The sequence below is a fragment of the Saccoglossus kowalevskii genome, chromosome 8 (assembly GCF_978046115.1).
Source record: "Saccoglossus kowalevskii chromosome 8, keSacKowa6.1, whole genome shotgun sequence".
NCBI lineage: Eukaryota > Metazoa > Hemichordata > Enteropneusta > Harrimaniidae > Saccoglossus > Saccoglossus kowalevskii.
In genome coordinates, this window is record NC_140648.1 from 29,721,675 (window position 1) to 29,746,358 (window position 24,684).

General features: G+C 34.3%; 1 protein-coding gene across 1 annotated transcript in view; it reads right to left on the bottom strand.

Moving 5' to 3' along the window:
* Nucleotides 1–1,382: 1,382 nt before the first annotated feature.
* LOC102808281 (katanin-interacting protein-like) overlaps nt 1,383–24,684 on the bottom strand; it is a 58,672-nt gene continuing 35,370 nt past the window's right edge. Inside the window, exons 28-40 of the mRNA XM_085502468.1 lie at nt 20,958–21,000; nt 20,712–20,843; nt 20,298–20,427; nt 19,574–19,751; nt 18,801–18,966; nt 18,242–18,408; nt 18,004–18,068; nt 6,917–7,027; nt 5,757–5,896; nt 4,657–4,758; nt 4,174–4,334; nt 3,274–3,368; nt 1,383–2,254 (exon numbers count right to left, since the gene is read on the bottom strand). Of these exons, the coding sequence (XP_085358594.1) occupies nt 2,196–2,254; nt 3,274–3,368; nt 4,174–4,334; nt 4,657–4,758; nt 5,757–5,896; nt 6,917–7,027; nt 18,004–18,068; nt 18,242–18,408; nt 18,801–18,966; nt 19,574–19,751; nt 20,298–20,427; nt 20,712–20,843; nt 20,958–21,000 (1,549 nt within the window). The 3' untranslated portion in view covers nt 1,383–2,195. The remainder of the gene's footprint in view (nt 2,255–3,273; nt 3,369–4,173; nt 4,335–4,656; nt 4,759–5,756; nt 5,897–6,916; nt 7,028–18,003; nt 18,069–18,241; nt 18,409–18,800; nt 18,967–19,573; nt 19,752–20,297; nt 20,428–20,711; nt 20,844–20,957; nt 21,001–24,684) is intronic.

A 24,684-nucleotide genomic window follows, 5' to 3' on the forward strand; every position in this document is an offset into this window, starting at 1 on the left:
TAAGACTAGCCTGTTAAATGGGCAACTCACTAGTGAGAACAATAGGTCTAACTTGGGTTGCTCAGGTAGAGGGCCCAGCACCCAGAATTAATGCTGCTGAATGTGCTGTTTGCTCAAAATCTTGCAACATCAGGAAAGAAAATCAGAAGTGCTTTCTTTATTGGACAAAAGAGTCCCCAGAAACATGCCACGGCAAAACAGCAAAATGATTGTGATGACATGCCTGATGAAGTGTCAACACAATGTCAATTAGTATCCTTCCTTCCCTCCCTCCCAATGGATGTTCACCAGAGACCACTAGCTCTTACATCTAATACATGAACCTCCATCCAGGTCCAAGAGCATCTGTGATGACAATTATACTTGACTTGGTTAAAATCAAAGACTTAGGAGGACCACTATGGGAGTGCATCCTAAAATCTATGTCAATTGTCTTGTTGAACATTGCATCATATACTGTTGTCTCCACAGTGCCTGTAAACCCAACAAAATGTATGTCTGCAGAAACGCCATGGTAAAATGTTCTTTTTTTTATGATTGGATTAAGACAGATCAAGAATCATTAAAATTGTTTTTGGCATTTGAAACATAGCACTGAGCCATATAGCTTACTATGCCATTGTAAGGGACTATCACCCTCTGTATCGCAATGCAATAACCTAGTCTAATATAACTTAAGCCTTATCTGGGTTGATTCATTAGTGGTGATTATTTTACTAGCGACCACAATCCACCATGCAGAGAGTATAGAATGGTCTGAGATCGGGATTTTCCGCTTTTGAAGTCTCAGGAACATTTCTAAGGTTTTCAGTGATGGTGAATAATAATTGCACACAGACTGGTGCAGCCTAACATCACAGTGCTAGGGTTCCAATGGTTTCAGAGATGGTGAATAATAATTGCAGACAGACTGGTGCAGCCTAACATCACAGTGCTAGGGTTCCAATGGTTTCAGTGATGGTGAATAATAATTGCAGACAGACTGGTGCAGCCTAACATCACAGTGCTAGGGTTCCAATGGTTTCAGTGATGGTGAATAATAATTGCAGACAGACTGGTGCAGCCTAACATCACAGTGCTAGGGTTCCAATGGTTTCAGAGATGGTGGATGATTCAAGTGGGGGATTCGTCACCTGTGTACACAACAGACAACCATTGAGTGTCATTGTTTACAAATAACCATTTACCCATCAGCCTTTGCATTTTTCGCATGCAATGTTGTTGATGCTCAGGACTCAATTCCAATTTCTACGCAAGTAACGACCCCTCTGCTTTAAATACAGAGAATAATATGAACCAGGGGTTCAATGTGACAATGGCACAAAAGCATCAAATAGCACAATGTCTGAACACTGAAAGTATTGTACATAAATACTGATATACCAGGTAAAGAAACATGTACATTTATTTATTGTAATAACTAGCCTATATACAAATTTAAAATAATTACATTTTAATACAAGTATAACAAGTGAACTAACTTTTTCTAAAAGTATACAAAATATACAAATAAATCAGCAACACAAATTTGAGATATGCATAAAAGCTGTAAATAGCACTTAAAAGAACAGCACATCTACAATATATATAGCCATCAAGTTCAAGGGATTCTACTGCTCATAACCGGTTGATATGAACATGTAACACACATTAGATATTATTACAATGTAATCCGTAAAGTTGTGATTTGAATTCAAATATTTGTGCATATATATTCAGAATACATTCAATGTCAGCGTCAAAGGATCAATGACCAGAGCGTGCATGTTTGCATTGATGGACATCTACAATCAGCAATTTAAAAAAAATTACTTTACATTGTCTCCATCGTGAGTACACCATGCAGGACAGAGCAGCTCAAGATGGATCACAAAGTGTACACAACATGTGGTACATTGGTATTCATAATAAGAAGGAGGTTAAAGGGTTGAGGTCGTGGTGCAAACAAACAAATTGTATAATTTCACATGCTTTGTATATGTCACATGGGACCCATATCTTCGTCTAATGGCCCCACTCTGTTAAGCCTCATGGCTACAATCAGTTCCAGAAAATATGCGAGGCTAAGTTAATCTGCCTGTAGGTGTGAACAGCGCCACCAAACACTGAAGTACTCCTAACATTTACTGAAAAGTAAAACTTGTCCAATGGGTTATGATTATTTACTTCAACTTTAGTCTTTAGTATCAGTTGCATCAAAATCTTGGAAATTTCTTTCTTACAGAAGCTGGTACACTTGTCTTAGGCCTCAATGCTGAAAATAAAAATCAAACATAAACTGACAATGAACTAAAATTATTAAACTTAAATAATATCACAGCAGCTGTAGAGTAAACATACATTTACTCAGAGGTTACAAATGGCAAACTAGGGTATTCAGTCATGAATGTAAGATGTCCCGGGGGGAAAAGTTAGCATATTTGAATAGAAATCCCATGTCATCCAAAAGATGCTACTTTTCCCTGGAGAGGTGTTGCATATGCTGCCAAATACCATGTATATTGAGATGTAATGTGATTTCCATGTGAATTTGTGTAACAAATGTTCCCAGCAATGTTCTCTCACTAGGAATGTATTCAAAGGCCATGGACTATGCCCTCAATGGCCTTACTTCTCTCTAGAGGGATTTGCACTTGAGGGCGCTATCATACCAGGATGGAACATTTCTCATTCAGTCATCAATAAGCTCTCATTGAACAACAATGTTCTAATGTAGAATACTTTATTTTCGCTTGGAATTAATTTTCGCTATTTTCGCGTCAAATATATCACTTTTTACCAAAAATTAGAGAATTGAAGATATGAACAAGAAATGAGCAAACCTGAGAGAGGTCTACCTGAGGTACCTATATGTATAATATCAAGGCAATCAGACCTGCGGTTTTTAACAAAAAGTCGAAAATACCACTTTTTACCAAAAATGACAAAAATATTGATCAACTCGACAAAGTCGACAGCGCGACTTAACATAGAAATATTTCCTAAGCTTAGGTTTAGTAAAGGGTACAAATGTATGGTATGGTTCAATTTATTGAACCACACCTTCCCCCTTTACTAAACCTAAACTTCGCAAACTTGACTTAAATTTGATTAAATATTAATATAAATTATGAAAAATAGTGAGGGTCGTCACTTGGTAGGTTTATCATCATTTGGTAGATGTAAAGTTAAATGGAAGTCGTCACAACTTTGACAAGACAAACGCACGCACTCCTGTTAGAGTTATATAAACATATACATGTATGACAGTGGAGTGGTCACATGAATACATACCTTGGTCTACTGTGGGATTATTCTGTGGATCATTGTAATGTGCCATTATACGGCTATCATTAGTTAGCTGCACATCTTGATCTTTGTTTTGATTGCTAAAAAAAAAATCAATAAAGTTGTCAATGAAATGAAAACCTGCAACACACGATATTTTATTGGGTAGTGACAATAATGACAAAACAATGTTGTACAATATGAAAGGCTTTAATGGTAGACCATAGTACAGTGCAAAGTAAAGTATGAACAAACAAACACACACCTCAATAACAAATGGTTGTATGGTGGCGAAGCATCAAATTCTCAACAATCACTAGACATGCACATTTAGAGAATGAATGCCAGTAATGACTATGGAATTCATCCAAGTTTTAAAAATAGTTGGACATCTGCCTCAGAAGTATTCTACCAATAAAATTTTGCCTCAATCAATGGTGAATGGAAACAAATCACTTCAGTGTTAACAATAGTTATTTATATCATATGCAGGTTACCATTCAGTCATATTGAATCATGTGTACCTGCAATCCATTACTGTAAAATACTTTATTTTAGCTGGAATTCATTTTTGCTGACAAGACATTTTGGGTGTTTTGTATGGAGTTTATTTTCACTGATTTTTGATGAGTTCAATGTAAAATATAGCAAAAAAGGTATATTCGCTGGATTTTACTTTTTACTGAAGCATAACTTCAGCAAAAATATATTCAGCGCAAAAATAACATATTTTACAGTATGTAATATCATCATACCCAAGTTTGCATTGATTGCAATTGATCAAGTCATTTCTGAAAAACAGTAGCGGACATATTCAAGGATTATGATTTATTTATTTTTACGACCAAAATGTCAACCAGTCGGCCATACTTAATCAGATTACCTGATAAAAACACCAAATCTTACCTTATAACTGTACGTTTTTCTTTTTCATAAATGTGCTTATTGTTGGTGAAGAGTATAGTATGGTATTGTATTGGAGCCTCACAAGTTGGGAGGATGCCTCTTGCTGCCTGCGTAACCTGACCCAATGTACCATTATAGATCAATAGATCATCTACTAACAACTAAAAATAGACAACGCATAGTTAAGGCTTTGATCATGGCTAATTACTGAAAATTTCTCACAAACTTCAAAGTTATTATACACAACAGATTGAAAGCCTACTAATTGTAAAGGTTAACATACTGACGTCTACTCGCATGGTTTTGATCACAGAAAATCATAGCATTGCATAATTTCATTCAGAACAGTGTAATGCTGTGCTTCTTCTATTGGTGGTTTTGAATTTACTGTTGAAGAATAAACTGCACCCTTCCCAAAAACAACTTGAATGTCATTAATCTTTAATAGTGAATACATTTATGAGTAAATAAACAGTGACTTACAGCAAACTCTTTAACACCTCTGGTTGATGTTTTACTGTAATTCCATAGCTTTATCATAGACACAGTCATCGGCTGGTCAAAAATCACATACACCAAATTAATCTAAAAGGGAAAAAAGGATATAATATTTAAATTATCTGTTAGTAGTGTGTCCATCTGTAAGTCTCTTTATAGACACAGTGCAAGTGTGTATATTGAGGATTTGTTTCCTTTGACACTCTAATTTCCTCTCTGATGAGATTTCTCAACCATTAGGAGGATAAGGAAGCTGTAGCCACCCAGAAACAAAGTTTATTTCTTGTCCAGGGAAATTGAAAAATGATGCGATTTTAGAATCTGCTCTAACCGTTTTGGATTTATTGCATTCCCATGATATATTCCTGGGGGGAAATTGAGGATACTGCAAAGTATGCACTCAGACAGTACACGGTTGCGCGTTCCACTGTACTGTCTGAGTGCATACATTGCAGTATTCTCGTAATAACCTTATTATTATACATCTTTTCCTCCAAGAAATACATCATGGGAATGCCTAATTCCAAAACGGTTAGAGCAGATTTAGCGAACTTCTTCGTGTGGGGTTTGGTCAAACACTGGGGGCAGCCATGTTTGTTTTTTATTATTAGAGGCCACTTACGCGCATAATCGTTCCATATTTGGAATTCGTGTTTCCTAATATGATAGGATGAAAATACCCAGTGCAATACCACAAAATTACGACATGCTGTAACTTATGGCGTTACGGTGACAGATGTATAATAATATTCAATACTACAACAAAAAGATAAACAATAATAACAAATAATACATGCATTAAAGGTTGATTTAAATCAACGAAACATCCTCTGAAACAGAAAACAAACATTTCCTTATTCTACTGTATGTGGCACACTTCACTTGTATGTGAAATTACAAAACAAAATGTGTGACAGGTTTTAAGCTGACACATGCAATGCCGAGAAACAAAACTTTTTTTTATTCTCCTGAAAGCAGTAATTAGCGAGACTTTTCTTATGTATGAAATGACGAAATGATAAAACTGCAAAATATCAAAACTGTTTGAACCCAATGTTTCAGTGAAAGAATCCATGAACACTTACCACGTTAGGTAGCATAGGTGATAACCACATGTGTCTTCCATCCATTGTATCATTCATACCATCTATTAATTTATCTGGAGTTCTGACGTCATTCTCCACACCTTCCAAGACATTAACACTAGCAGGATAGGCAGCAATGTCTTAGTGATAGAAATCAGGATAATAACTGTACTGTCATATTAACAAGTCATTATACCGGTAAATGACAATCAAAGTGGCCAAGGGGAAGACTTGATCTGATGTGACACTACATGTAGGTGATTAGATGCCAGTTCAAGTCACATATACAGTACATGTTTACTTTTATATGACAAAGTATTCAGCATGCTGTTTAAACAGTGAAGTCTTTTCTCACATTTTTAATACTTCTTATGCCAGCAGCTACTATGAGTTTCCAATTATTTCTTTCAATTCTTTCAATTATGTATTGTGCATGCCATCAAAATAGAATTCAAAATAACAAACTTTGATTGAATTTATTAACTATTAAAAAAAGTGAGAAAACATTGCTTGCTAATGCCATTTATACCATTCACATAGACTATTCATGGAAGCTTTCAGCAGGCGTGGTGATGTAATAATAAACTGTAACCCAATATGACCATCTTTGCCAAAATCTTGAAAAATTGGTTCAGATTAATCCCAAAACAGAATGGTTGCAAACAGACAAGTATGGCTACCAGTCAAAGTCTATTCCACACAACTCAATAGCAACTACTCCTCACATTTGCACACAATCTTATATAGAACTGGCAACTCATCCAATATGGCAGCACTGTGAAACGTTCATAATTAGTTTATTTATTTTTCCATAATTTCTTTGTTAATTTTATACCAGATATACATACTTTTTTATTGGCTAGAGGTGTTGATCACAATTTTAAAAACATATAGAAAACATTATGATGTTTAGTTTAGTTTGTAAAAAAAGACAAAAATCAACTTTGGCATTCAAAGGGTTACAGCGTCATAGTTCCATGTTGTGTTTGATATGCATTCCATGTGACTTATACAACACATGTCAAATATGGTGCACAAAATTCTAACATCCACTGCACAAATCAAACTATGGCACTTTTACATACTAAAATGCCCAATTTTACTGTAAAAATAATGTTTTCAACAATATTGTAAATTCCTTGTAAATATAATAAGGATACTGCTTTGTGTTAGAGCTATACGTTGACCATGATCATCATAAAATTCCAGTCCATTGAGACCAATGTAATAAGGATCACCCCATGTTGATAACAACTGTAACTGAAACACAACTGAATACAAGCAGTTAAGGAATACAACAATCAACTCACTGAGTGACTACACTCAAATTAAATGCAGTCTGAACTTCTAATACCACGGTAGGTTTTCAATACAATGTTAATGTGAGAACAAACTAAATGCAGTCTGAACTTCTAATACCACGGTAGGTTTTCAATACAATGTTAATGTGAGAACAAACTAAATGCAGTCTGAACTTCTAATACCACGGTAGGTTTTCAATACAATGTTAATGTGAGAACAAACTAAATGCAGTCTGAACTTCTAATACCACGGTAGGTTTTCAATACAATGTTAATGTGAGAACAAACTAAATGCAGTCTGAACTTCTAATACCACGGTAGGTTTTCAATACAATGTTAATGTGAGAACAAACTAAATGCAATCTGAAGTTCTAATACCACGGTAGGTTTTCAATACAATGTTAATGTGAGAACAAACTAAATGCAGTCTGAACTTCTAATACCACGGTAGGTTTTCAATACAATGTTAATGTGAGAACAAACTAAATGCAGTCTGAACTTCTAATACCACGGTAGGTTTTCAATACAATGTTAATGTGAGAACAAACTAAATGCAGTCTGAACTTCTAATACCACGGTAGGTTTTCAATACAATGTTAATGTGAGAACAAACTAAATGCAGTCTGAACTTCTAATACCACGGTAGGTTTTCAATACAATGTTAATGTGCAGAGAACAAACTAAATGCAGTCTGAACTTCTAATACCACGGTAGGTTTTCAATACAATGTTAATGTGAGAACAAACTAAATGCAATCTGAACTTCTAATACCACAGTAAGTTTTCAATACAATGTTAATGTGAGAACAAACTAAATGCAGTCTGAACTTCTAATACCACGGTAGGTTTTCAATACAATGTTAATGTAAGAACAAACTAAATGCAGTCTGAACTTCTAATACCACGGTAGGTTTTCAATACAATGTTAATGTGAGAACAAACTAAATGCAGTCTGAACTTCTAATACCACGGTAGGTTTTCAATACAATGTTAATGTGAGAACAAACTAAATGCAGTCTGAACTTCTAATACCACGGTAGGTTTTCAATACAATGTTAATGTGAGAACAAACTAAATGCAATCTGAACTTCTAATACCACGGTAGGTTTTCAATACAATGTTAATGTGAGAACAAACTAAATGCAATCTGAACTTCTAATACCATGGTAGGTTTTCAATACAATGTTAATGTGAGAACAAACTAAATGCAGTCTGAACTTCTAATACCACGGTAGGTTTTCAATACAATGTTAATGTGAGAACAAACTAAATGCAGTCTGAACTTCTAATACCACGGTAGGTTTTCAATACAATGTTAATGTGAGAACAAACTAAATGCAATCTGAACTTCTAATACCACGGTAGGTTTTCAATACAATGTTAATGTGAGAACAAACTAAATGCAGTCTGAACTTCTAATACCACGGTAGGTTTTCAATACAATGTTAATGTGAGAACAAACTAAATGCAGTCTGAACTTCTAATACCACGGTAGGTTTTCAATACAATGTTAATGTAAGAACAAACTAAATGCAGTCTGAACTTCTAATACCACGGTAGGTTTTCAATACAATGTTAATGTGAGAACAAACTAAATGCAATCTGAACTTCTAATACCACGGTAGGTTTTCAATACAATGTTAATGTGAGAACAAACTAAATGCAATCTGAACTTCTAATACCACGGTAGGTTTTCAATACAATGTTAATGTGAGAACAAACTAAATGCAATCTGAAGTTCTAATACCACGGTAGGTTTTCAATACAATGTTAATGTGAGAACAAACTAAATGCAATCTGAACTTCTAATACCACGGTAGGTTTTCAATACAATGTTAATGTGAGAACAAACTAAATGCAATCTGAACTTCTAATACCACGGTAGGTTTTCAATACAATGTTAATGTGAGAACAAACTAAATGCAATCTGAACTTCTAATACCACGGTAGGTTTTCAATACAATGTTAATGTGAGAACAAACTAAATGCAGTCTGAACTTCTAATACCACGGTAGGTTTTCAATACAATGTTAATGTGAGAACAAACTAAATGCAATCTGAACTTCTAATACCACGGTAGGTTTTCAATACAATGTTAATGTGAGAACAAACTAAATGCAATCTGAACTTCTAATACCACGGTAGGTTTTCAATACAATGTTAATGTGAGAACAAACTAAATGCAGTCTGAACTTCTAATACCACGGTAGGTTTTCAATACAATGTTAATGTAAGAACAAACTAAATGCAGTCTGAACTTCTAATACCACGGTAGGTTTTCAATACAGTGTTAATGTGAGAACAAACTAAATGCAGTCTGAACTTCTAATACCACGGTAGGTTTTCAATACAATGTTAATGTGAGAACAAACTAAATGCAATCTGAACTTCTAATACCACGGTAGGTTTTCAATACAATGTTAATGTGAGAACAAACTAAATGCAGTCTGAACTTCTAATACCACGGTAGGTTTTCAATACAATGTTAATGTGAGAACAAACTAAATGCAATCTGAACTTCTAATACCATGGTAGGTTTTTAATACAATGTTAATGTGAGAACAAACTAAATGCAGTCTGAACTTCTAATACCACGGTAGGTTTTCAATACAATGTTAATGTGAGAACAAACTAAATGCAGTCTGAACTTCTAATACCACGGTAGGTTTTCAATACAATGTTAATGTGAGAACAAACTAAATGCAGTCTGAACTTCTAATACCATGGTAGGTTTTCAATACAATGTTAATGTGAGAACAAACTAAATGCAGTCTGAACTTCTAATACCACAGTAGGTTTTCAATACAATGTTAATGTGAGAACAAACTAAATGCAATCTGAACTTCTAATACCACGGTAGGTTTTCAATACAATGTTAATGTGAGAACAAACTAAATGCAGTCTGAACTTCTAATACCACGGTAGGTTTTTAATACAATGTTAATGTGAGAACAAACTAAATGCAGTCTGAATTTCTAATACCACGGTAGGTTTTCAATACAATGTTAATGTGAGAACAAACTAAATGCAGTCTGAACTTCTAATACCACGGTAGGTTTTCAATACAATGTTAATGTGAGAACAAACTAAATGCAATCTGAACTTCTAATACCACGGTAGGTTTTCAATACAATGTTAATGTGAGAACAAACTAAATGCAATCTGAACTTCTAATACCACGGTAGGTTTTCAATACAATGTTAATGTGAGAACAAACTAAATGCAGTCTGAACTTCTAATACCACGGTAGGTTTTCAATACAATGTTAATGTGAGAACAAACTAAATGCAATCTGAACTTCTAATACCACGGTAGGTTTTCAATACAATGTTAATGTGAGAACAAACTAAATGCAATCTGAACTTCTAATACCATGGTAGGTTTTCAATACAATGTTAATGTGAGAACAAACTAAATGCAATCTGAACTTCTAATACCATGGTAGGTTTTCAATACAATGTTAATGTGAGAACAAACTAAATGCAATCTGAACTTCTAATACCATGGTAGGTTTTCAATACAATGTTAATGTGAGAACAAACTAAATGCAGTCTGAACTTCTAATACCACGGTAGGTTTTTAATACAATGTTAATGTGAGAACAAACTAAATGCAATCTGAACTTCTAATACCACGGTAGGTTTTCAATACAATGTTAATGTGAGAACAAAATAAATGCAGTCTGAACTTCTAATACCACGGTAGGTTTTCAATACAATGTTAATGTGAGAACAAACTAAATGCAGTCTGAACTTCTAATACCACGGTAGGTTTTCAATACAATGTTAATGTAAGAACAAACTAAATGCAATCTGAACTTCTAATACCACGGTAGGTTTTCAATACAATGTTAATGTGAGAACAAACTAAATGCAATCTGAACTTCTAATACCACGGTAGGTTTTCAATACAATGTTAATGTAAGAACAAACTAAATGCAGTCTGAACTTCTAATACCACGGTAGGTTTTCAATACAATGTTAATGTGAGAACAAACTAAATGCAATCTGAACTTCTAATACCACGGTAGGTTTTTAATACAATGTTAATGTGAGAACAAACTAAATGCAATCTGAACTTCTAATACCACGGTAGGTTTTCAATACAATGTTAATGTGAGAACAAACTAAATGCAATCTGAACTTCTAATACCACGGTAGGTTTTCAATACAATGTTAATGTGAGAACAAACTAAATGCAATCTGAACTTCTAATACCACGGTAGGTTTTCAATACAATGTTAATGTGAGAACAAACTAAATGCAATCTGAAGTTCTAATACCACGGTAGGTTTTCAATACAATGTTAATGTGAGAACAAACTAAATGCAATCTGAACTTCTAATACCACGGTAGGTTTTCAATACAATGTTAATGTAAGAACAAACTAAATGCAGTCTGAACTTCTAATACCACGGTAGGTTTTCAATACAATGTTAATGTGAGAACAAACTAAATGCAGTCTGAACTTCTAATACCACGGTAGGTTTTCAGTACAATGTTAATGTAAGAACAAACTAAATGCAGTCTGAACTTCTAATACCACGGTAGGTTTTCAATACAATGTTAATGTGAGAACAAACTAAATGCAGTCTGAACTTCTAATACCACGGTAGGTTTTCAATACAATGTTAATGTGAGAACAAACTAAATGCAGTCTGAACTTCTAATACCACGGTAGGTTTTCAATACAATGTTAATGTAAGAACAAACTAAATGCAGTCTGAACTTCTAATACCACGGTAGGTTTTCAATACAATGTTAATGTGAGAACAAACTAAATGCAGTCTGAACTTCTAATACCACGGTAGGTTTTCAATACAATGTTAATGTAAGAACAAACTAAATGCAGTCTGAACTTCTAATACCACAGTAGGTTTTCATACAATGTTAATGTGAGAATAAACTAAATGCAATCTGAACTTCTAATACCACGGTAGGTTTTCAATACAATGTTAATGTGAGAACAAACTAAATGCAGTCTGAACTTCTAATACCACGGTAGGTTTTCAATACAATGTTAATGTGAGAACAAACTAAATGCAGTCTTAACTTCTAATACCACGGTAGGTTTTCAATACAATGTTAATGTGAGAACAAACTAAATGCAATCTGAACTTCTAATACCACGGTAGGTTTTCAATACAATGTTAATGTGAGAACAAACTAAATGCAATCTGAACTTCTAATACCACGGTAGGTTTTTAATACAATGTTAATGTGAGAACAAACTAAATGCAGTCTGAACTTCTAATACCACGGTAGGTTTTCAATACAATGTTAATGTGAGAACAAACTAAATGCAGTCTGAACTTCTAATACCACGGTAGGTTTTCAATACAATGTTAATGTGAGAACAAACTAAATGCAGTCTGAACTTCTAATACCACGGTAGGTTTTCAATAGAATGTTAATGTGAGAACAAACTAAATGCAGTCTGAACTTCTAATACCACGGTAAGTTTTCAATACAATGTTAATGTGAGAACAAACTAAATGCAGTCTGAAGTTCTAATACCACGGTAGGTTTTCAATACAATGTTAATGTGAGAACAAACTAAATGCAATCTGAACTTCTAATACCACGGTAGGTTTTCAATACAATGTTAATGTGAGAACAAACTAAATGCAGTCTGAACTTCTAATACCACGGTAGGTTTTCAATACAATGTTAATGTAAGAACAAACTAAATGCAATCTGAACTTCTAATACCATGGTAGGTTTTCAATACAATGTTAATGTGAGAACAAACTAAATGCAGTCTGAAGTTCTAATACCACGGTAGGTTTTCAATACAATGTTAATGTGAGAACAAACTAAATGCAATCTGAACTTCTAATACCACGGTAGGTTTTCAATACAATGTTAATGTGAGAACAAACTAAATGCAGTCTGAACTTCTAATACCACGGTAGGTTTTCAATACAATGTTAATGTGAGAACAAACTAAATGCAGTCTGAACTTCTAATACCACGGTAGGTTTTCAATACAATGTTAATGTGAGAACAAACTAAATGCAGTCTGAACTTCTAATACCACGGTAGGTTTTCAATACAATGTTAATGTGAGAACAAACTAAATGCAATCTGAACTTCTAATACCATGGTAGGTTTTCAATACAATGTTAATGTGAGAACAAACTAAATGCAGTCTGAACTTCTAATACCACGGTAGGTTTTCAATACAATGTTAATGTGAGAACAAACTAAATGCAATCTGAACTTCTAATACCATGGTAGGTTTTCAATACAATGTTAATGTGAGAACAAACTAAATGCAGTCTGAACTTCTAATACCACGGTAGGTTTTCAATACAATGTTAATGTGAGAACAAACTAAATGCAGTCTGAACTTCTAATACCACGGTAGGTTTTCAATACAATGTTAATGTGAGAACAAACTAAATGCAATCTGAACTTCTAATACCACGGTAGGTTTTCAATACAATGTTAATGTGAGAACAAACTAAATGCAATCTGAACTTCTAATACCACGGTAGGTTTTCAATACAATGTTAATGTGAGAACAAACTAAATGCAATCTGAACTTCTAATACCACGGTAGGTTTTCAATACAATGTTAATGTGAGAACAAACTAAATGCAGTCTGAACTTCTAATACCACGGTAGGTTTTCAATACAATGTTAATGTGAGAACAAACTAAATGCAGTCTGAACTTCTAATACCACGGTAGGTTTTCAATACAATGTTAATGTGAGAACAAACTAAATGCAATCTGAACTTCTAATACCACGGTAGGTTTTCAATACAATGTTAATGTGAGAACAAACTAAATGCAATCTGAACTTCTAATACCACGGTAGGTTTTCAATACAATGTTAATGTGAGAACAAACGAAATGCAATCTGAACTTCTAATACCACGGTAGGTTTTCAATACAATGTTAATGTGAGAACAAACTAAATGCAATCTGAACTTCTAATACCACGGTAGGTTTTCAATACAATGTTAATGTGAGAACAAACTAAATGTAATCTGAACTTCTAATACCACGGTAGGTTTTCAATACAATGTTAATGTGAGAACAAACTAAATGCAATCTGAACTTCTAATACCACGGTAGGTTTTCAATACAATGTTAATGTGAGAACAAACTAAATGCAATCTGAACTTCTAATACCACGGTAGGTTTTCAATACAATGTTAATGTGAGAACAAACTAAATGCAGTCTGAACTTCTAATACCACGGTAGGTTTTGAATACAATGTTAATGTGAGAACAAACTAAATGCAATCTGAACTTCTAATACCACGGTAGGTTTTCAATACAATGTTAATGTAAGAACAAACTAAATGCAATCTGAACTTCTAATACCACGGTAGGTTTTCAATACAATGTTAATGTGAGAACAAACTAAATGCAATCTGAACTTCTAATACCACGGTAGGTTTTCAATACAATGTTAATGTGAGAAAAAACTAAATGCAATCTGAACTTCTAATACCACGGTAGGTTTTCAATACAATGTTAATGTGAGAAAAAACTAAATGCAGTCTGAACTTCTAATACCACGGTAGGTTTTCAATACAATGTTAATGTGAGAACAAACTAAATGCAATCTGAACTTCTAATACCACGGTAGGTTTTCAATACAATGTTAATGTGAGAACAAACTACCCCCGGTAAGATATGCATGCATGTTTGCATTGATGTGTTCACATACACAAAGTGAGGGGTTATCTGTTTGTCAAAAGGTGACAGATGATAATGGCGAGGGTATCACCTTATATCACTTATTCCTATAGTCAGTTCATACAAGTGACCAACTAATAATGACAGATAAATTGTTATTATACTTATTGAATTAGATTTTTTTTTCAGAATAAATTTTCAGTCATCATTAGTATGAGTTATTGTCATTATACTACGGTATGTGTGTAATAGACCATTTTCCGTTCACTGCGAGAATCACGCGTTATGCGTGAAATCGAACGTAAAAACAGAACAAACAAAGGTCATAGCGTCATAGTGGCATCAAACATTGCGTGGGATTCAACAAACTCAAAAGTATTTTGGGGGACATTTCCATGCTTAATAATGTGCTGTACACATTTGATGATAGACAATTTTGATTAAGTGAGGGTATTCAAAAGCAATATTCCTCTGTCGAAGATCGGCCGGTCGATGTGAGCTACGAAATAAAGAAATTCGAGTTCAAAATCAAATCATTCGATTTTTGCGGCAGACGTCCGACGCGCGTCTATCATGCATCTCGCGTGATCTCGCAATTGTACGGAAAATCACCTATAGTTTTTACCAGTCTGAAGTTCTCATACCACAGTGATAAAAATAGTACCATCACATGATTTGACTTTTTTAGGACATACTGTTTTAGTGTGCATATTTCCATGTTCAATACTGTGAATGATATACACCATGATTTGGCTTTATCCACAGACTTTTTTAGGACATACTGTTTTAGTGTGCATATTTCCATGTTCAATACTGTGAATGATATACACCATGATTTGGCTTTATCCACAGACTTTTTTAGGACATACTGTTTTAGTGTGCATATTTCCATGTTCAATACTGTGAATGATATACACCATGATTTGGCTTTATCCACAGACTTTTTTAGGACATACTGTTTTAGTGTGCATATTTCCATGTTCAATACTGTGAATGATATACACCATGATTTGGCTTTATCCACAGACTTTTTTAGGACATACTGTTTTAGTGTGCATATTTCCATGTTCAATACTGTGAATGATATACACCATGATTTGGCTTTATCCACAGACTTTTTTAGGACATACTGTTTTAGTGTGCATATTTCCATGTTCAATACTGTGAATGATATACACCATGATTTGGCTTCATCCACAGACTTTTTTAGGACATACTGTTTTAGTGTGCATATTTCCATGTTCAATACTGCGAATGATATACACCATGATTTGGCTTTATCCACAGACTTTTTTAGGACATACTGTTTTAGTGTGCATATTTCCATGTTCAATACTGTGAATGATATACACCATGATTTGGCTTTATCCACAGACTTTTTTAGGACATACTGTTTTAGTGTGCATATTTCCATGTTCAATACTGTGAATGATATACACCATGATTTGGCTTTATCCACAGACTTTTTTAGGACATACTGTTTTAGTGTGCATATTTCCATGTTCAATACTGTGAATGATATACACCATGATTTGGCTTTATCCACAGACTTTTTTAGGACATACTGTTTTAGTGTGCATATTTCCATGTTCAATACTGTGAATGATATACACCATGATTTGGCTTTATCAACAGACTTTTTTAGGACATACTGTTTTAGTGTGCATATTTCCATGTTCAATACTGTGAATGATATACACCATGATTTGGCTTTATCCACAGACTTTTTTAGGACATACTGTTTTAGTGTGCATATTTCCATGTTCAATACTGTGAATGATATACACCATGATTTGGCTTTATCCACAGACTTTTTTAGGACATACTGTTTTAGTGTGCATATTTCCATGTTCAATACTGTGAATGATATACACCATGATTTGGCTTTATCCACAGACTTTTTTAGGACATACTGTTTTAGTGTGCATATTTCCATGTTCAATACTGTGAATGATATACACCATGATTTGGCTTTATCCACAGACTTTTTTAGGACATACTGTTTTAGTGTGCATATTTCCATGTTCAATACTGTGAATGATATACACCATGATTTGGCTTTATCCACAGACTTTTTTAGGACATACTGTTTTAGTGTGCATATTTCCATGTTCAATACTGTGAATGATATACACCATGATTTGGCTTTATCCACAGACTTTTTTAGGACATACTGTTTTAGTGTGCATATTTCCATGTTCAATACTGTGAATGATATACACCATGATTTGGCTTTATCCACAGACTTTTTTAGGACATACTGTTTTAGTGCGCATATTTCCATGTTCAATACTGTGAATGATATACACCATGATTTGGCTTCATCCACAGACTTTTTTAGGACATACTGTTTTAGTGTGCATATTTCCATGTTCAATACTGTGAATGATATACACCATGATTTGGCTTTATCCACAGACTTTTTTAGGACATACTGTTTTAGTGCGCATATTTCCATGTTCAATACTGTGAATGATATACACCATGATTTGGCTTCATCCACAGACTTTTTTAGGACATACTGTTTTAGTGTGCATATTTCCATGTTCAATACTGTGAATGATATACACCATGATTTGGCTTTATCCACAGACTTTTTTAGGACATACTGTTTTAGTGTGCATATTTCCATGTTCAATACTGTGAATGATATACACCATGATTTGGCTTTATCCACAGACTTTTTTAGGACATACTGTTTTAGTGTGCATATTTCCATGTTCAATACTGTGAATGATGTACACCATGATTTGGCTTTATCCACAGACTTTTTTAGGACATACTGTTTTAGTGCGCATATTTCCATGTTCAATACTGTGAATGATATACACCATGATTTGGCTTCATCCACAGACTTTTTTAGGACATACTGTTTTAGTGTGCATATTTCCATGTTCAATACTGTGAATGATATACACCATGATTTGGCTTTATCCACAGACTTTTTTAGGACATACTGTTTTAGTGTACATATTTCCATGTTCAATACTGTGAATGATATACACCATGATTTGGCTTTATCCACAGACTTTTTTAGGACATACTGTTTTAGTGTGCATATTTCCATGTTCAATACTGTGAATGATATACACCATGATTTGGCTTTATCCACAGACTTTTTTAGGACATACTGTTTTAGTGTGCATATTTCCATGTTCAATACTGTGAATGATATACACCATGATCATGTGATAATGTTGATGACAATTCAGTGAATTGGTAAATATTAATAATTATGTATTATTTAAACCGATCAAAGCACCAACATATGATGCATGTAACAGTAAGGATACATCCACACGGCATAATCATTGATTCATAATCCTGACTTGGTTCTTCAGATTCCACCACACTGCCCCTAGCAGAGGAGAAAACATAGAAAACATCAATATCCAAATCTCTAACATAGCATATCTGAGTGCCTTTAATACCATTTTACAAAGCCACTACAATCACGGATTAATGCTACTACATAGACTGGCATTTTTCATCAGAAAATCAAAGATTCTTTTTTTTCATATTTTATCTTACCTTACATTATCCATTGCAGTGTTATCACTAGCAATTCCTGTACTTGTGTTGTTAAATATTATCTCCTGAGCAAAATCAAAGAAACAATTGCCAGGTCCTTTTCTGATGAGGTACCCCTCTGATGGGGATAATGTTTGATTGTCTAATGACACATGCACAGTTTTAGCCTGCAAGAAACAGAATTGATTAATTAATTAATTAATTAATTAATTAAATAATTAATTATGAGTTTGGTTTGAATAATGCTAGACAACATCACATTAAGTAATTATTTAATAACATACACAACAAGGTAATATAATTGAATATTTCTATGATGAGTTGCTGACAAGGCTCAAAATAATTTTTTTTTAGAAGTCAGCTAACTAGGCTACCAATAAGTTGAAAGTCCCATAGTTATATTGTGTAGTTCTTCATGTTTAGTAGGTACTTACAGCCATGCAGAAATGAGTCAATAGAAATAAATACATTTGGCTTAATTTGTGAAAACAAATCACCTTTGTGCATAAAGTATTCTTGTATAATCTCATTATAATAATTTAAAATAGATGTCACTTACTCCACGATATGTATCTTCAGGAGATTTATTGTAGTTCCATATTCTAAGTCCAGATACTTCCATCGGCGTGTCAAAGTTTATAATGAGTGTATGATCCATGCCATCAGAGAACGGTATCAGCCACATATGCTGATCCACCATTGTAATATTATTATCGTCAAATAACCTGCCGTACACAATTCATTAGAAACACAATACACATAATGTATACTTTGAACTGTTTTTTGCAATTTAGGGATTTTATGGCATTCATGAAGACAAAATTTTACAAAAGTTACTGGCATAGGAACCCAAAGAAATTTTCACTGGTACAAAATAAACACATATGGATTTTTTTGTGCAATGATCCTGTAAATCCATTTATTTTCACTGACATTTAATATTCACTGTGTTTTACTTTCACAAATTTGTCAAGGAAACAATGAGTTTTATTTTATTTTTTTTACATGTTCATGTTTATTTAGCGGATATTACTTAGCGCAATCAAAACCCAGTGAATAATTAATGCATTTACAGTAGGTGTAAGTAACATTCTCTCGCATGTAACATGCCTTGAAATTGCAATCACTGTTAATTTTGATCAGTTATTGTATTGTGTGATACAGTGGACTATATACAAAAACTGTACAGCGACTGACACATAGTAGAGGTAGATGTGACTTCGTAATATCTGTGTGCATATTTACAGTATATTTCTGTAGAAAGCCCAGACCTTCAGTGTTGTATAAATGAACTATAACACTATAATATTTATAACTTGGAAATGAACTCACTTGTCTAGTGTCCTATCATCATTATTATATTCTGGTAGTATGTTGAGATCTCTAGGATTAGCATCAATCTGATCTAATCTAATATCGATCACATCGCCATTCACATCTAATATCTCTAATCCAGTTAATCCAAGATAATGAATATCTCCCCAAGTAGCTGTGAAATTTAACTTCAGACCTGTAACGTAATCGTAAGCATCAAATTTGTGAGGAAGCCATGATATGAATCACAACACTAGGGTCACAATCACATCACATACAATGGAGTCGCATCATATGCTCAGAGGGTCACAGTCGCATCACATACACTGGAGTCGCATCACATGCTCCGAGATTCACAGTCAGATCACATTCACAGGTGTCAGATCACATGCTCTGAGGGTTTCAATCCCATCACTTGCACTGGAGTCGCATCACATACACTGGAGTCACATCACATGTTCTGAGATTCACAGTCACATCACATTCACATGTGTCACATCACATGCTCTGAGGGTTTCAATCCCATCACTTGCACTGGAGTCGCATCACATACTCTGAGAGGCACAGTTACATCGCATACACTGGAGTCACATCACATACTCTGAGAGGCACAGTTACATCGCATACACTGGAGTCACATCACATACTCTGAGATTCACAATCAGATCACATTCACAGTCACATCACATGCTCTGAGATTCACAGTTAAAATACATGAAAAAGAGATTGTAAAGCATCTTACGTTGACCAATCAATGACTTGGTAGTAGTAGTGGCAGCAATGGTTGGTACATAGTCTTCAGGGGTTGGTGACAACTGTTGTGGTGGTGATTCTTTTGGGAAATTCACAGCAGCGGAAGTAAATGGCCTTACCTAATAATATAAATGTTTTCATATGGCATATATGAGAACATAAACAGAACACACCATATTACAAACATGCAGCCAATTATATTTAGAGTATGTATTGATCACAATGCTGTCAAAGATGTTCTCACTTTGGATGTATCATATCATTCACTGTCAAACAGTAATTCTAAACTACTACATAACTGTAAACTACTGTCAATATTTTTGTAGTAAAATACGCTGAATTGAATCGGTGTCAATTTATTGTAATTCAGTTTCAAGATAAATCCAATCACATATACACTTACGTCATCTTCACCAGCTGTTAACGGTCTCTGTATATCTTCAACTCTAGCACTGAACAGATCCTCACCTTCATATGTCTCGTCATATTGTGACATAGACTCTAAAATATCATCCTCCATTGTGAACAGAATAGTCTATAGAAAGAATAAACATGTATTCAGTAAACAAGCACTGTCCAGTTATTGAATAATAACTGGGCTGTCTACCGATGAGAAAGGCTGGTCTGTAGAACCATACAAGTTACTTACATCTCCAAATGTGTCAGTTTGCCCCAGTATTCCACCACTTGCACTGAAAATAGAAAGGCAATAGTAAAAATAAAAAATATCTAATAGAGATGACATCCTATTAATCTTAAGTAATGAAATACACCTATTCTAGCATTAAAGTTGCACTCTGATCATTCTTAAAACGCTGTCTTGGGAAATTCATATGTCAAACATTCGTTGATGGATTTAAATTGTGTGAATTTAAAGACGTTGTACTAAATAGTATACTTGAGTCTGAATGAGAGAAACTGTTTTGGCTTCCCATTTCATTGTTTATTTAAATTTCATGTAAAAACAAATAGTGTTACAACAAATGTTGATTCACACATTTGTTTCTGAATTACTACAACCTGCATTACTAAACCTTTCCAAACTTCTGGAGATTCCATGTTTAAGCATATAAAATTGAACGTAAAACATCACAGTATCATAGTGTAATCAAAATGTTGTGTAGGATTCAACAAACAAGAAGAATCATTTTAGTATTTTTATGCTTAATAATGTGCTTATACATTCCATGATTTTGATGTAGTACAAGTATCCCAATGACATGTTGCACTCTGAAAGACCACCATTTTAACTTTAAAATTAGTCATACCAAAAAAAAAAAAAAAATTCAGATTCATATCATTAAATTTCCCCAAGACACCAATAAATTTTTAAGAATAATCTCAGAGTGTCACTTTAATACATCTACCCTATATTTTAAATAAATTAAAATTAAAGTTACATTCCCACTTTGTATGATCTGCAAACCTCTCACTGACCTCTGCAAGTATTATACACGCTTTAGATTTTGTACAGTTTATGAGGAATCTTATCCTACACAATCCTGACATCAAATCTAAAACAAACATGCAAAAATCAAAATGCATACTGTACATGCACAAATGGCACAACACAACCTTGTTTCTGACAAGTGCAAAAACTAGCATCAGCTCCAATATTTCAGGATGATTTGTTGTCATAGCAACTGATTTTATCATTTCTCATGGTGATCATAATAATCAGTGTAAGGTGTTCTGCATGTAAAGTGGGCAATGTAACTTTAACTATCAAAGTATCACAGTGAAGACAAGGAAACTTCCCTTCCTGGATTCAATGTATCACTAAACACATTGCTTGTAGCATGTACCAATAAATAAAACATAATATATTGCCTGAAAAATGCACTTGAAACTTTTACTTACATTGTGATAATGTGATAGTATGTAATAAAAAATGCATAAAATATTTAGAAAACAAACATTACTGTAACAATGAATCTTGTGCTGCACGGTTAAAGAGATAGATACTGTTAAATGGCAACTAGGCCGATTCACAGAGACTCTGACACCCCCATGCACGGTTCAAATGAATGTCAGATAAAGGTTGAAATATTATAATCCTCTAATTGAGTTAGTGTTGAACAAGAAATCATCACAAATGTCCCTGAACAGAAGGAGGGCAAATTAATCAAATGAACGCTCTACTTGAAAGGTCATGTGACATTTTTATATGGGTAAATATTAAATGCAAGTAAGGTATAGTACATGTATTTTGGTAATTTTTTTGATTTACTAAAACTGGAGACGATAACTGAAAAGTTTACATAGTTAACTTTATATCAACACAACATCATATATTTATATATGACTTTGTTACATAAGTATAGATTGAGAGAAAAACTCAATACTACTACTCAGTCTGGCCATCAGAAAAACTCAATACTACTATTCAGTCTGGCCATCAGAAAAACTCAATACTACTACTCAGTCTGGCCATCAGAAAAACTCAATACTACTACTCAGTCTGGCCATCAGAAAAACTCAATACTACTACTACTCAGTCTGGCCATCAGAAAAACTCAATACTACTACTCAGTCTGGCCATCAGAAAAACTCAATACTACTACTCAGTCTGGCCATCAGAAAAACTCAAAACTACTACTCAGTCTAGCTGGCCATCAGAAAAACTCAATACTACTACTCAGTCTGGCCATCAGAAAAACTCAATACTACTACTCAGTCTGGCCATCAGAAAAACTCAATACTACTACTCAGTCTGGCCATCAGAAAAACTCAATACTACTACTCAGTCTGGCCATCAGAAAAACTCAATACTACTACTCAGTCTAGCTGGCCTACAGAAAAAACTCAATACTACTACTCAGTCTGGCCATCAGAAAAACTCAATACTACTACTACTAAGTCTGGCCATCAGAAAAACTCAATACTACTACTCAGTCTGGCCATCAGAAAAACTCAATACTACTACTCAGTCTGGCCATCAGAAAAACTCAATACTACTACTCAGTCTGGCCATCAGAAAAACTCAATACTACTACTCAGTCTAGCTGGCCTACAGAAAAAACTCAATACTACTACTCAGTCTGGCCATCAGAAAAACTCAATACTACTACTACTAAGTCTGGCCATCAGAAAAACTCAATACTACTACTCAGTCTGGCCAGCAGAAAAACTCAATACTACTACTCAGTCTAGCTGGCCATTAGAAAAAACTCAATACTCCTCCTCAGTCTGGGCATCAGAAAAACTCAATACTACTACTCAGTCTAGCTGGCCATCAGAAAAAACTCAATACTACTACTACTAAGTCTGGCCATCAGAAAAAGTCAATACTACTACTCAGTCTAGCTGGCCATCAGAAAAACTCAATACTACTACTCAGTCTAGCTGGCCATCAGAAAAAACTCAATACTACTACTCAGTCTGGCCATCAGAAAAACTCAATACTACTACTAAGTCTGGCCATCAGAAAAACTCAATACTACCGTACTACTCAGTCTAGCTGGCCATCAGAAAAACTCAATACTACTACTCAGTCTAGCTGGCCTACAGAAAAAACTCAATACTACTACTCAGTCTAGCTGGCCTACAGAAAAAACTCAATACTACTACTCAGTCTGGCCATCAGAAAAATTCAATACTACTACTCAGTCTAGCTGGCCATCAGAAAAACTCAATACTACTACTCAGACTGGCCATCAGAAAAACTCAATACTACTACTCAGTCTGACCATCAGAAAAACTCAATACTACTACTCAGTCTGGCCATCAGAAAAACTCATTACTACTACTCAGTCTGTCCATCAGAAAAACTCAAAACTACTACTCTGTCTGACCATCAGAAAAACTCAATACTACTACTCAGTCTGGCCATCAGAAAAACTCAAAACTACTACTCTGTCTGACCATCAGAAAAACTCAATACTACTACTCAGTCTGGCCATCAGAAAAACTCAATACTACTACTCAGTCTGTCCATCAGAAAAACTCAAAACTACTACTCTGTCTGGCCATCAGAAAAAACTCAATACTACTACTCAGTCTGGCCATCAGAAAAACTCAATACTACTACTCAGTCTAGCTGGCCTACAGAAAAAACTCAATACTACTACTCAGTCTGGCCATCAGAAAAACTCAAAACTACTACTCAGTCTGGCCATCAGAAAAACTCAATACTACTACTACTAAGTCTGGCCATCAGAAAAACTCAATACTACTACTCAGTCTGGCCAGCAGAAAAACTCAATACTACGTAGCTACTACTCAGTCTGGCCATCAGAAAAACTCAATACTACTACTCAGTCTAGCTGGCCTACAGAAAAAACTCAATACTACTACTCAGTCTGGCCATCAGAAAAACTCAATACTACTACTACTAAGTCTGGCCATCAGAAAAACTCAATACTACTACTCAGTCT